The sequence below is a fragment of the Ctenopharyngodon idella genome, chromosome 18, assembly GCF_019924925.1.
Source record: "Ctenopharyngodon idella isolate HZGC_01 chromosome 18, HZGC01, whole genome shotgun sequence".
NCBI lineage: Eukaryota > Metazoa > Chordata > Actinopteri > Cypriniformes > Xenocyprididae > Ctenopharyngodon > Ctenopharyngodon idella.
Window position 1 is genome coordinate 8,624,450 of NC_067237.1, and position 15,111 is coordinate 8,639,560.

General features: G+C 36.0%; 1 protein-coding gene across 5 annotated transcripts in view; it reads right to left on the reverse strand.

Annotated features, from left to right (window-relative positions):
• The window catches only part of gnb5b (guanine nucleotide binding protein (G protein), beta 5b), a 349,428-nt gene that overhangs the window by 16,333 nt on the left and 317,984 nt on the right, over positions 1 to 15,111 (reverse strand). For 2 of the 5 annotated variants that reach the window (XM_051870552.1, XM_051870551.1), the window contains exons 6-7: positions 3,876 to 4,025; positions 759 to 870 (exon numbers count right to left, since the gene is read on the reverse strand). In XM_051870552.1, coding sequence (XP_051726512.1) covers positions 759 to 870; positions 3,876 to 4,025 — 262 coding nt within the window. Of the gene's footprint in view, positions 1 to 758; positions 871 to 3,875; positions 4,026 to 6,308; positions 6,423 to 6,521; positions 6,539 to 6,648; positions 6,673 to 15,111 lie in introns of those variants that run through there. The other 3 variants (XM_051870553.1, XM_051870555.1, XM_051870554.1) reach the window with 3 other exon arrangements.

Genomic DNA, 15,111 nt, shown 5'->3' on the forward strand with positions numbered 1-15,111 from the left:
TTTAATATTGAGTGTTCCCTTCCACGCCTCTTTCAAAAGAGCATTCAAAGCATTCAGAGGGCTAAAATCAGGGTCGAAAATGGCCTTTTATTTCTAAATTATGACCATTTTTGATGTAAACATCATACTAACATTATAAGTACACTTATAAAAATAATTTGGAAATACAGTTCATGACCCCTTTAACATAATTGTTTATTTCATAAAATATGTATCAGTTGTGTGCTTTGAATCTGTGTCATTTTCATTCACTGGTTAGTTCTTAACCTCCTACGAATGAAGAATTTCAGTGTTGACCATCCATTGTCCATATTTTTCTAAATTCTGTCACAAACTTCTATAAAAGACTGGACAGCAGTTTCAAAAAAAAATTTTTAACAATGCTAAAAAAATTTTTGTTTAATTTACCTAGGCTATTTATATACAGGCCTGAATCGTAGTTAAAATCTAAAGGTTAAATTTAAATTTAAATATTGACATAAACATTTATATCTAGGGCCTCATAATATTAAAACGTCCACCTAATTTCATGCATGTTATGGGAACATAATTTGATCATATAGACATCGAAGAAATGCATTAATCTCTTACATTTAGGTCGTGTTTGGTATATATTTCTGTATTTCAAATCGAGCTGCCCACAGATACGGCATATTTTGGGCATCTCGGGCTCGCGCATTACCTGTGATGTCAATAAATGCAGTCTAGCTAGGCAGCTCGCTAGGTTTTGAAACACAGCCGCTGAGTGTTTTACTCACGCTCGACGTCGTGTAGTTTGGCTCTCTCCTCCTCTAGTTTGGATTTCAAAGACTCAGACTCCGCTTTCAGTGTGTGGATGGTTTCACCCTTCGCCAGTCCCTGACAGGCCATCTTTAATAAAACACAGATGGATGACGGATGGGTCAAAAAATATGCTCTTTATCATAAGCCGAGACTGATACTGCACAGTCTGCACAGCTGATGATGCTCTGACGTTGGCGCAAGCGTCACGTGACACATCACCACCATCATCACATTTATTTCTGGAGCTCACTGACTGAAGACCAAAATCACATTTATATCTGATTTATATCGTTTCACTCAGTCTAGAAAATGTATGGTTCTAAATCGCGATGCTTGATTTTTTTTCAATCAAAGTAATTTCCCATTTAGATTATTAATTTTTATATAACTTCTGATTAATTAATTGCGTTTGTATATGTACTGTATTTGTATTTGATTTGGTTGACCTATTTGATTGGTTACTTTTGTAATACAACACAAATACATGTTGGTATTAGTGGTCTAAATAAGTAACAGTGCTGCTCTCTCAGAGCCTGTGTGTTTTCAGAGAGCTTTAGATAAAGCACTTTACACATGTGTTATGTGTAAGTGATGACATGAGGATGTTTTACAGTATCCTTCACCTCTGTAAGACAAATACTCTGAGCCATTAAATCAACAGGACAAAAGTATCACAACACTAGCCAGTGTAACAGCTTTTAAGATTTCAAAGTGATAATTTAACACTATAAAAATTAATCTTAGGTCAAACAAATATGCTGAAACAATAAACATTTGCTACAAGATTTACTTTCATCAATGTTACAAAAAAGAAAAACTCAAAAAAAAAAAAATAAAATACCCAACATAAATTAAATCCACAGATTAGTATTATCAACTGACAAAAAGGGTCATTTCACCTCAGAACTGTCCAGATAGATAAATCTCAGACATGTTAATGTTCCAATAAAAAAAGTAAAGATTAATAAGAGCATAAACATTCAACAAATGTGTTGAGAAAAATGTAAAGACAGCAGAAGTAATGCATCTTGATACAGTTTTACTTTATTAACACAATCCAAAAGCATTGCAGGTGCGTTGAAATATATATATATATATATATATATAAAAATTCATAATTTCAACGCATATATATTTTCATTTAATTTATTTTGTTGTTGTTGTAACTGACTTTTGTGATGTCAGGATGTGTTTAGTGAATAATAGTAAATAATAGTTTTTTGTGCTGTGCATGTATAAAGTGTTGAGGACTGTGTGACAGTGATATTTCATGAGTGTTTTTTTAGAGTTATATTTTAACAATGATGGCTGATTGTAAGTCAAGCAACTTGGCATTATAAGTTAAGTTCTACGAACAGATCTTTTTTCTTTCTTTCTTTATACAGTGGATGTAGGATATACAGTGGGTACGGAAAGTATTCAGACCCCCTTAAATTTTTCACTCTTTGTTATATTGCAGCCATTTGCTAAAATCATTTAAGTTCATTTTTTTTCCTCATTAATGTACACACAGCACCCCATATTGACAGAAAAACACAGAATTGTTGACATTTTTGCAGTGTTTAATTAATTAATTTAATTAATTAAGTATTCAGACCCTTTGCTCAGTATTTAGTAGAAGCACCCTTTTGATCTAATACAGCCATGAGTCTTTTTGGGAAAGATGCAACAAGTTTTTCACACCTGGATTTGGGGATCCTCTGCCATTCCTCCTTGCAGATCCTCTCCAGTTCTGTCAGGTTGGATGGTAAACGTTGGTGGACAGCCATTTTTAGGTCTCTCCAGAGATGCTCAATTGGGTTTAAGTCAGGGCTCTGGCTGGGCCATTCAAGAACAGTCACGGAGTTGTTGTGAAGCCACTCCTTTGTTATTTTAGCTGTGTGCTTAGGGTCATTGTCTTGTTGGAAGGTAAACCTTCGGCCCAGTCTGAGGTCCTGAGCACTCTGGAGAAGGTTTTCGTCCAGGATATCTCTGTACTTGGCCGCATTCATCTTTTCCTCGATTGCAACCAGTCGTCCTGTCCCTGCAGCTGAAAAACACCCCCACAGCATGATGCTGCCACCACCATGCTTCACTGCTGGGACTGTATTGGACAGGTGATGAGCAGTGCCTGGTTTTCTCCACACATACCGCTTAGAATTAAGGCCATAAAGTTCTATCTTGGTCTCATCAGACCAGAGAATCTTATTTCTCACCATCTTGGAGTCCTTCAGGTGTTTTTTTCATGTGTCTTGCACTGAGGAGAGGCTTCCGTCGTGCCACTCTGCCATAAAGCCCCGACTGGTGGAGGGCTGCAGTGATGGTTGACTTTCTACAACTTTCTCCCATCTCCCGACTGCATCTCTGGAGCTCAGCCACAGTGATCTTTGGGTTCTTCTTTACCTCTCTCACCAAGGCTCTTCTCCCCCGATAGCTCAGTTTGGCCGGACGGCCAGCTCTAGGAAGGGTTCTGGTCGTCCCAAATGTCTTCCATTTAAGGATTATGGAGGCCACTGTGCTCTTAGGAACCTTAAGTGCAGCAGAAATTTTTTTGTAATCTTGACCGGATCTGTGCCTTGCCACAATTCTGTCTCTGAGCTTATTAGGCAGTTCCTTTGACCTCATGATTCTCACTTGCTCTGACATGCACTGTGAGCTGTAAGGTCTTATATAGACAGGTGTGTGGCTTTCCTAATCAAGTCCGATCAGTATAATCAAACACAGCTGGACTCAAATGAAGGTGTAGAACCATCTCAAGGATGATCAGAAGAAATGGACAGCACCTGAGTTAAATATATGAGTGTCACAGCAAAGGGTCTGAATACTTAGGACCATGTGATATTTCAGTTTTTCTTTTTTAATAAATCTGCAAAAATGTCAACAATTCTGTGTTTTTCTGTCCATATGGGGTGCTGTGTGTACATTAATGAGGAAAAAAAATGAACTTAAATGATTTTAGCAAATGGCTGCAATATAACAAAGAGTGAAAAATTTAAGGGGGTCTGAATACTTTCCGTACCCACTGTAAATCATGTTCTGAGAGATTAAAGTCTTAAAATAAGCATTGTGTTGTTGAACTGATCCTGGAGCAGCTGAAGTGTGTGATAACATACCAGCTCCACACACAGCGAGCAGTAGTTGATGGGCTCATTCTTCAGATAAATATTCATCAGAGGCTTGTTCTGACTGCAGTTATCACACGGGCCAAACGTGATGGCCAAAAATGTCTGGTCACACATCTTTGCGTCTGGTTGAGGCTGGACCTGTACACATGATGAGGGAAAACATGTATTCACAATAACCAAAAGCCAGATACACAATGACAGAGCACAACAAAATTATATTATATACAGTGGTGGCTAATGGGAAAATCTTCTTTTCACTACTCCCATAAAAATATATTTTTTTTTGAACATTGATGGAACAACACATTTTGTAGGAAGTGAAACCATACAAGTAGATTGTTTTGTTTTATAATCATATTTACCTCACACGTGGGGTTAAAGGCTCACTAGCATGGGGCAAAAGACCCCTAGTATGATACAAATACTTTAAAGTAATAAATTTGCATAATATCTAAATGAATACACGTTCAAAACAATCACTTCATAAATGTTCTGTCTTGATAAGTAAATTAATTTCCTTTACTTTTGTTTAATAAATACACTGTCATTAAAATGTTCATTTTAAAAATACAAAAAAATATTAATGAAAAAATGAGATCTCATAATAATTTAAAGGGATAGTTCACCCAAAACTGAAAATTCTGTCATCATTTATTTACTCACATTCAAGAGAATGAATTTCTTTCTTCTGCTGAACACAAAAGAAGGCATTTTGAAGAATGTCGGTATAACCAAACATATTTTTTTTCCCCATACTATGGAAGTCAATGGGGCCCATCAACTCTTTGGTTACTCATGTTCTTCAAAATGTCTTCTTTTGTGTTCAGCAGAAGAAAGAAATGCATACAGATTTGGAACAACCTGAGGGAAAGTAAATGGTGACAGAATTTTCAGTTTTGGTGAACTATAACTTTAATGTCCTTATAGTAACAATAAATGTAATTTTATTATATGGTATGATTAATATTCTTCAAAATATCTACTTTTGTTTTCATTATAAATATGGTGATTATCTCTAAGGTGAACCCAAATAAAAAAATAATATTGACCAGCTGAATCTATGTCACGTCAACAAATGGAAAAGTCATCCAAATCAAATCAATTATTGTGCCTTTAACCCCAACAGTAGGTGTGCTTTTTACCCCAAATACCATAGTTTTCAAATACTATATTCTCCAGAAACTGTTTATTTAATTAGCTTTAAAACTTAAAATCATTAACAAGACCTTTGTCTCAAAATATATTTCATTATATATTTGATTATACAGAATCGACTATGCGCCTCCTGCGATCACATCAAGGATCAGCCAAAATTCCATGTGCATAATAAAACGCAGATGTTTAGGAAAGTGCTGCAGTATGTTTTCGTGCCATCTAGTGGTTTAGAGAAAAACAAAATCAAATGCACACTTTACCCTAGTCCGCATTTAGCCCCTTTGTACCCTACACTTTTAAAATGTACAGTATTTCTCTTCTGGGAAAATGGACTAAAAATATTGCACTCTTTGTGTAAGAGATTCGCAGATTTGTGTATAAAATGCTCTCTGTATTGAGAATGTTTCATCCTCTAATACTATACTCTTAGAAAAAAAAAAGTGCTATATAGAACCTTAAAGGCTTAGTTCACCCAAAAATGAAAATTCTGTCATTAATTACTCACGCTCGTGCCGTTTTACACCCGTAAGACCTTCGTTGATCTTCGGAACACAAATTAAGATATTTTTGTTTAAATCCGATGACTCCGTGAGGCCTACATAGGGAGCCTACAATCCATAAAGGTACTAAAAACATATTTAAATCAGTTCATGTGAGTACAGTGGTTCAATATTAATATAAAGCGACGAGAATATTTTTGGTGGCCAAAAAAAAAAATATATATAAAAAAAAATAACGACTTATTTAGTGATGGCCGATTTCAAAACACTGCTTCAGGAAGATTCGGAGCGTAATGAATCAGCGTGTCGAATCATGATTCGGATCGCGTGTCAAACCACCAAACTGCTTAAATCACGTGACTTTGGTGCTCCGAACTGCGGATTCATTATGCTCCGAAGCTTCCTGAAGCAGTGTTTTGAAATCGGCCATCACTAAATAATTTTTTTTTTTTTTTTTTTTGGCGCACCAAAAATATTCTCGTCGCTTTATAATATTAATATTGAACCACTGTACTCACATGAACTGATTTAAATATGTTTTTAGTACCTTTATGGATCTTGAGAGAGGAAATGTCATTGCTCCCTAACGTTAGGCCTCACGGAGCCATCGGATTTAAATTTACGTTCCGAAGATTAACGAAGGTCTTACGGGTCTGGAACGGCATGAGCGTGAGTAATAAATGACAGAATTTTCATTTTTGGGCAAACTAACCCTTTAAGTCCCGGGTATACTTCATTTTCTGTGTTCACACAGTCGTGTACTCACAGCTTTGAAGAACACTCAGCGCGGACAAACGAATGGGCTATCCGCATGTTAAGTCGTCACGAACGCCGTAACACGAACGTAAGCAACGCCGTTTCTGGGTCCAAGCCTCGACTCGTTTCACTTGAGAATGCCATCTCGACGGCCGTTTATGAGCGCTATTTATTCATATTAAACATTTAACATTTAAAAAAGTTAAACATTTAAAATACTTACAGTCTACACAACAGTCTCCATGCTCACAGCGTCACAGACATTAATATTTTAACGATTTATACAAGATGAATCACTGATTGATAGTAAGGATAGTAAGGATCTGTAGGATATCTGTATCAACATTCACCTTGCGCATATGTGCGCTTACGTGCACTGTCCACGCAGACACAAAAATTGGGCAGTACACGCGGATGTCCGTGGACCCTCCTTATGACGAAAATTGTCACGCAGATAGAGCGCTGACCGTCGTGGAACGCAGCTAAAGAATACTTTGGGCTTTAAAAAGTTCTGTCAGACACTTCATATATAGAACCTTTTAGCGGTTCCCATCATAGGATAATTTTTATTATTTAAATTTTAATTAAATGAGTTAAACAACTCGTAAACATACTTTATCACTAGAAAAAATTTAAATAACCCATTAAACATGAAAGCATTATGCAATCATTAAAGACATTTCACCTTATAAAGCCTTTTTGGCATAAAGTGTTCTTTAGAATTGAGTCAAGAATGCTAAGGTTCTATTCAGAACCCCATTGAACCTGCCTCTGACTAGCAAGTAGCAAATCGTAGCTGTAATAGCTGCACTATATATATATATATATATTTTTTTTTAATGATACACTCTTTGTTATGTCCTGACCAAACTTCCTGTTTCAACAGGAAATACATCAACACGGGAAAGAAAACTGTGCTTGTCAAGCCATTTCATGGGGTCTTTAAATGTTTATTTCTGTCATGGTTTGTGCACTGAATATAGAACAAAATCAGCTGTTAAAATGAGCGTAAAATGTTAAACCCATGCAATACCAACTAATAATCAAGTTAATAAATACATAAAAACAAACAGAACAGAAACAAAAACTTTAATTTGACCAGAGTTACAGTAATGTTCACTATTCGACTACATTCAAAGTCACTAACCGAATCTATTTACCTAAACAGAGCAATAAACTGTGATTTTTTTAAAAGGATATGCTTTTGTTGCATAGACACCATCAGACCACTCTTAACATTCTCCACATTCACTTTATATGTTAAACAGAATCAATTTACTTAAACTTACCTTTTAAAAGATGTTTGTGTCAGGTGTGTGCTTGCAGGCTGCAGTCTTAAGAGGGAGGAGAAAGGGATTGAGCCTGGGAGAGAGGCAAGCGATAAGCTCCTTACAGTAGCATTAGGGTTTTAACCCCGAAGAAGTTTTACCAGCAGAAATAGTAGCCAGTCAGAGACAGTCATTGGACAGAAACAATCACAAATAGTACTGCTTAAGCTGGTTAAAGCTGAGGCCCATAGTTCATCAGTGAAACAGCAGTGAAAATACTTATGTGATCTTCAAATAGCCATTTAGATCTTAACTTTGGCATTTATCTTATTGCATGAGAGATGAATCAACAGACTTTATTCTGTATTACACACTGATACTAAAGCAAAACTGTAAGCAGAGCAAAATGAAAAGTCCAAATTGCACATAGTCATCTAAAATGTTTTGAGCTAAATCATGTGGATTGGTTTCCACATCTTCTGACCTGCTACATGCTGCACAGATTAGGAGAGAAAGGCAGAGGAAAGGAGTCATGGGGTTTCACTGTGACATTTCAGTTTTACGTCATTAGAGGGAGCTGTTAGTGTTAAGACACTATCAAACCTAAAGTAACATCAAAAACATGATCTGCTCAATGTCTCCCTCTACTGTCTTCTAGGTGGAATTAAGCCAACACGTGCTACTGTTACTTCTATCAGGCATCACCATAATAAGGTTCGTTTTCTCTGGCTTTTGATACCTTTCTAACCATATATTGGCAAAGTTTTACTTAAAGGGATAGTTCACCCAAAAATAAAAATTTGGTCATTATTTGCTCACTCTCATGTTGTTTTAAACTCATAAGACTTTGATTAATCTTCAAAACACATATTAAGATATTTTTAATGAAACTTGAGAGGTCCCTCCATTGAAAGTCCAGGTAATCAAAAATTAAGACCCAAAAAGGTCATAAAGGTGACATAAAATGAATCCATATGAATTTAGCGGTTTAATATACAAGTCTTGTGAAGCGTTAGAATCACCTTATATTACGAACAGATTTAATTTAGGCTTTTATTTACATAAAAACACAAACATATAGAGCATCACTATGGTAAACATGGAAGCGTGTGTGTCACATAAAAAGCTACTGTATCTCTTCACAAGGCTTGGATTAAACCGCTCAATACCATTTTTGGATCTTCTAAGTTTTGGTTACTTGGACTTTCAGTGGAGAGACAGAAACCTTGCAGGTTTCATTAAGGATATCTCATTTAAGTTTCAAAGATGAACCAAAGTCTTATGGGTTTGGAATAACATAGGAGTAAACGATGACCGTATTTTCATTTTGGGGTGAACTATCACTTTAATTATCATTGTTACAATCAGTACCCTTATTTCCAGACATAAGTATATAAAAGAAGTGCTGCACAGGGTTTCAAAAAACCATTAACTTAATCTGTTCTTAGGTGGTTAGAGATGGTAAATGTTTTTCAATTTACCTTATTGTGGTGTGTGGTAAATTGCCAGCAGATGGCAATCTAATCTAATCTTTCTCCAATGCAGCGCCACACCGCTAATAATCAGTGTTTGTGTCCAACTGCCTTGAGCATCCGGTGTGTGAGGTCTGAACGCGCTCTGATAACGGAAGTGATCTCTCGCACTCATTGAAGTATAAGTGCGAGAGATCACTTCCGTCATCAGAGCACGTTTTCAGACTTCACACACCGGATGCTCAAGGCAGTTGGACATAGTGGTGTATTAGAGGTAAAAAATGATATAAATACTGTTCGGTTTCTCACACAAACCAATCGTTTCGTGTCTTAGGACATCAATGTGTCGTCACGAGCCACAGGGTTTAATTTGGATTTGTCTGTGCATGTTTTTTTTACTCTTATAGACGAAGTTCCCATTGCCATGCATTATACGACTGACAGACCGCAACAGTTGAGTTAAAAATAATTATTTGTGTTCTACTGAAGAAACAAAGTCACCTACATCTTGGATACCCTGGGGGTAAGCAGATAAACATCAAATTTTTTTATTTTGGGGTGAACTATCCCTTTAATACAATATAGTGGCTGCATCTGAAATTGCATACTTCCCTAATATATAGTAGGTGAGAAACAGTATGTGACAAAAGAAGTACGTCTGAATTCACAGTACTCATAAAAGAGTAGGCAAAAAGTACCCGGATTACCTACTATTTCTGGTGTGATTCTGAAGTGTGTATATGATGGACACTTTACGATCACATGAGGCCACGAAAGAGGATTTGTGAATGGTAGTGAAGTGACACAACTGATGCTGGCAGGTCACATAATAACGACAACATGGCGAATGTAGTACGTCCGGATTACATTCATACTACACATACTATATGGAGCTTACTTTTTTTAATTGGTCGCAAAGTAATTGCTTATTCAAAATAAGTAGGCCTGCCTACTCAAGAGTGTAGGCTTTCAGACGCAGCCTCCATGACACAATGACGTCAATGAATTTTATTTCATAATTGCAGAGTCTCCATAGCACTGCACATGGAGAACCATAATCAGTGGCTTTAACACACAGCACATACTTCAAATAAAATATGTTATTAAAATAGTTTCTGGTTTGAGAGACAAATATTATATTGATATAATTTTTTGTCAAGTGTAAATGCAATGTATACAAATATTTGTGTTATCAAAATCAGAGATTAAAAATGGTTGAAGGAATGAAAATGAATAATTTAATTAGTAGCTATTTGTAACAGAGGGGCTATATGTATAATTCACCTTTGTTATTAGCGACACCGGTGGCTGTTAAGTGAACTGCAGCCAGCAACTTATGTATTGCTCAAACGTAAAAGAGGCTGAACGTGATTCAATTCAAAAGTTATTTTTCGTTCTTCTCTTATAAGTACCGGTAAAAAGAAATTGGAAATGCCTTCACAGCGATAATGTTAAGGAACATCTTGACACCATCCACGCTGCTGAGAGCGACATTTAGGGCCTGAAATTAGCTGATGATCGATAAAATGCAGCTCATATTTGTTGCTTTTGGTGACGTGAACTCCATTAAAGGGATTACCTATTATGCAAAATTCACTTTTACATGGTGTTTGGACATAAATGTGTGTCAGCAGTGTGTGTACACAATCAGCCTATAATGATAAAAATCCACCCACTCCTCTTTTATTAATCCCCAAAAATCATAAGCAGTGTTTCAGAACAAGCCGTTTGCAGATTCTGGGTAAAGTGACGTCACTTTGCACAGGCCCCGCCCACAACTGCTGACGGACCCTGCCGTATTAGCAAAGAGCCCGCCCTGAGCGAGTTGTACACAATCCACCATTTTCTTTAGGCTGGAGCAGCTGTAGTGACAACAGTGTGTCGTTAGCAACTAATTTGTTTTGTTGCTGGATGTAAGAGTGAACATAACAGTCTTCATGTACTCCTGACAACAGCCACTGAAGACGCAGTGGATTTGTTTTGTTTTTGAAGGGAATGCGGCCCCATATACCTAAATTCGTTTATGTCAGTGCAAATCATTTTACACCAGACTGCTTTGTGAATGAGGGTCAATACAAAGGGTCAATAGAAAACAGGTTTTGCTAAAAAGTTGTTACTCAAGGATAGATCAGTACCAACTGTTCGTGATCCAGCTTACAGTCTCCAGAGAGATACTGGTCACGGCAGGAATGAAAGGGAAAGCACTTTATTACAGTTCATCTGAGTTATTTTATGGATATAAAGTTTACCAGTTTATTAAGCAACCCCGAAAAGGCATAAGGTCTGTATATATTTGTTGTAACAAATGTTTCTGTGTAATTCACTGTGTATGTTAATGCAAGGGGGAGAGAGTTTATGGATAAGACTTTAATGCACATTTCTTTTACATTGTTTTATTCCGCTCTTACTGTGATTTTCTGGAGTGAAAATGGACGCTTCATCTTTTGTGTGACGTACAATAATCTTCATAAAACTCATCAGTAAAGTTTTGGTCATCATTTGGATGGGGTCCGGTACAACAGGCTTGTACTAATAATGGATAAAAGCAAGATGACAACATAAGTTATATAACCATTATATAAGCTCTGTAACCATCATTGTCTGACTCCAGTTTGAACTGAACAACACTGCTGACAGTTTTGGACATTTTCAATACATGAGATTGTTCTGTTTGTTTGTTGCATGAGCTCTTGAAGCCCAGCCCTCTTCTTGAAAGGGGGCCGGGAGCAGCAGCTCATTTGCATTTAAAAGGACATGATGAGGTAATTAAAATTACACTATTATGATTGAAATATATTTGAGACTATAGACTATAGATCTGGCTATGTGAGACTATAGTTTAAAATACTCCCTTTTCTTTATATGACACATTAGCTGCATCTCATTTCGAAGGCTGCATCCTCTGGAGGTTGCATTTGAAGGCTGCATACATCATAGAGGCGGTCTCATGTAAGTAAGAAGGAAATTACAATATTTTACACCTCATGAGTAATAACAGTCAATTTTATTACGGTTACTTTTCTTAAATAAGACATCCTTGATGACGTATGCAGCCTTCAAATGCAACCTTCGGAGGACGCAGCCTCTGAAATGAGATGCCAACATTACAGCACAGAATGGCTTTTTCGCCATTATCTGGAACATTAAGCATTCCTGTTCCATTCTTTGAACGGAAGAGGCTCTCTGGAGCATAAATGTCACATCCTTTTGATTTTTCCAGAAACCCATGAAGACATCCCTAAAATAAAATTGCTAAGCTGTCATCTAAACAAATTGCTGTCTAAAAGTCAGTTTGTAAATTTTTTATTAGAAATAATTTTATTTTATTAATTTTATTAGAAAGTGTTTATTTATAAAGAGTACCACAAGCAACAGAGACTGTGAATGACGCTGTTGGTTCTTGCAGAATGGGTGCTTCACTGTGGTGAGCAGACTGGAGGTATACATAAAACAGAAACTCACGAACGTTACATTAACTGATTACTGTATAAAAAAAAAAAAAAAAAAAAAAAAAAAACATTTTTTTTTTTTTTTACACATTCATTCAAATTCTATAATAAAAGGAATTTCTATAATCCTTTGAAAATAATCATAAAGGATCATGGTGTCTTATTTGATAAGAATCCTACTGATTCCAAAAGACTAATAATAATTATAATAATATTTATTTATTTGTGTGTATAGATAGATAGATAGATAGATAGATAGATCTGAAACATCATGTTAGTAATCACCACTAGATGGCAGCACTTTCATCAGTTCTTGGCAAGTCTGAATATACTTAAATTCTTTAAAACTTTCATTAGTAGAAAGAGTAGTGTATTTAAACTAAATTCTTTTGACTTTCAATATTGTCTCTATTACCAATTTAACAGTAGTCAATAAAACAACAAGTAGTCAAATGAAAAGTTACTTTAATAAGTTAAAACAGATTAAAAAAAAAAAAAAGCAATGTATTTTTTAAACATGATTTTTATTAAATTCAGCTTTTTTTACTCATTAATTTATAGACCTTGGATTATACAGTTTAAAGTATTATAGTCATCAGCTCTTTGTGTATTACCAATTCACCAACACTCAACACCACCATTTTTTATACTTTATAAGTTGTTGTTATTCTCTTAATTTTGTTGTGGTTGTTGTTATTGTTCTTGCTATTATTATTATTGCTGGTGTTGCTATTTTTTTTATTATTATTTTGGTTGTTGTTAATATCGTTGTTGTTGTTATTATCATTGTTGTTATTATTTTTGTTGTAATTACTTTTGTTTGTATTTTTGCAGTTGTTATTTTTGTTGTTATTATCATTATTGCTGTTATTATTTTTGTTGATAAGTTGTTTTTGTTGTTATTACCTTTTTGTTTTTTATTTTTGTTGCTATTTTTGCAGTTGTTGTTACTGTATTATGTTTGTTGTTATTACTTCTTTCACTTGCCCCTTCAAAAAATCAAGCATTAATGTCAAGCCCTGGTAAGCCTATGTGCTGGAGCTCAGCCCTGGATGGCCCTGGCCCAATTTAACCCCTGATTATACCCAATCACTTTGACGACAGACTTTGGCTCAGGCATTATTCATTCACTCGTGCCCCCAAGCTCACACTGCTCAAACTTCCAATCCAAAGCTTCAAAAATTAAATATTTATTGTGCACTTTAGTTAGATTAATTGAATAAAATGTGTGTTTTTACAAGTGTGCTGAAATCATTGATCTTGCGCTGCAATGACTGACAGCTGCTGTGATTACAAAGGGAAAGCCCGGTGCTTGCTTTCTGTGTCATTCATTCACAAGAAAAGTTATTGTTTTAGATTTGATTTGAGTATTTCATACTTCACATTGACAAAATGTATTTTTAAACCTAGTTATTTTATAATGTTTAATATTTAGTCAAAAACGAAGTGAAAAACGATTAGAAGAAATGGCTGATAAATGCGCAAATAAATGCTACTTTGCCGCCACCTTCTGGTTAAAGTGGTAATTATTGTCTTTTTTATTTTTAAATAAGTGTTTTCTATCAAATGTTGAATTTCCTACATTTTTAAACGTTCGGTTTTACAATGGGGACAATCTTAGAAGGATGAACAAATAATGTTTGTGGTCATCACATTAAAAATAACATTCGAAGTGCTGGGGGGAAAATGTGTGTGCGTGTCTAATTACAGACATGGCGTTTTTAAACGGTCCCAATATCTTCGTCTTTATTGCAATCAATAAAACTGGTTTATTGGCAAATTAGGTAAATGTGATAACTGCATTAAAATATGAATACAACATTAAAAAGTCAACCATTGATGGTTTTGTGTCGATGTACAGCGACTACAGAATGAACAGCTAACGATTCACCGGAAATGCCCGAGCTGGCTTAACGACAACCAGGAAGTAACCGTGCATATAGCCTATGGGTGCTTCATCGGGCACTGTGGTGAGCGGAGCAGAGGTATACATAAAAGAGTGGATTTCTGCTTGTGACGTCATGAATTTAGAACGTTGGTGACACAAACCTCTCTCGCAATGTGATTGGTTGTTGTTGGCGCAGCCATTTGCGTGAATGATAACCGGTAACTTTTATTAAATTATACCTATGAATTATACCGAGGTAAACACACACACACAAACACACCACTCGGTTTTTTTTCGAACTGGAACCTTATTTGCATATTCTAATCTGCCGTCGTATAGCTTTTTTTTCTTCCTCATTAAAACTAAAGATGTTCATCAGTGATTGTATATCAAAAGCAGGGTGTATTTTGTTTTGTGATTTCACGGGAATGAATAGAGCATCTCCGCAACGGCGTTAAGCCGTTAGTTTAAAGACCTTGTCAAGACTGCGCAGTGTGCATGAGCGTCAAAAGAACACTGTTGCGCCACTGATAACAGCGGCAACGAGCAACGTTAGCATGATTTCATCCCAGCGCCTGATCGCCTCATATTTAACACAAACGAATGAACTGCTAATCAACTAGAGATGTTTGTTTTGTATTAGTATACATCAGTGCCGGCTTCGAACAGTGGTAGGGACAATATCCATCGACCCTGGCAAAAAATGGTGAAGACATGTCCCACCCGTAAATTACGC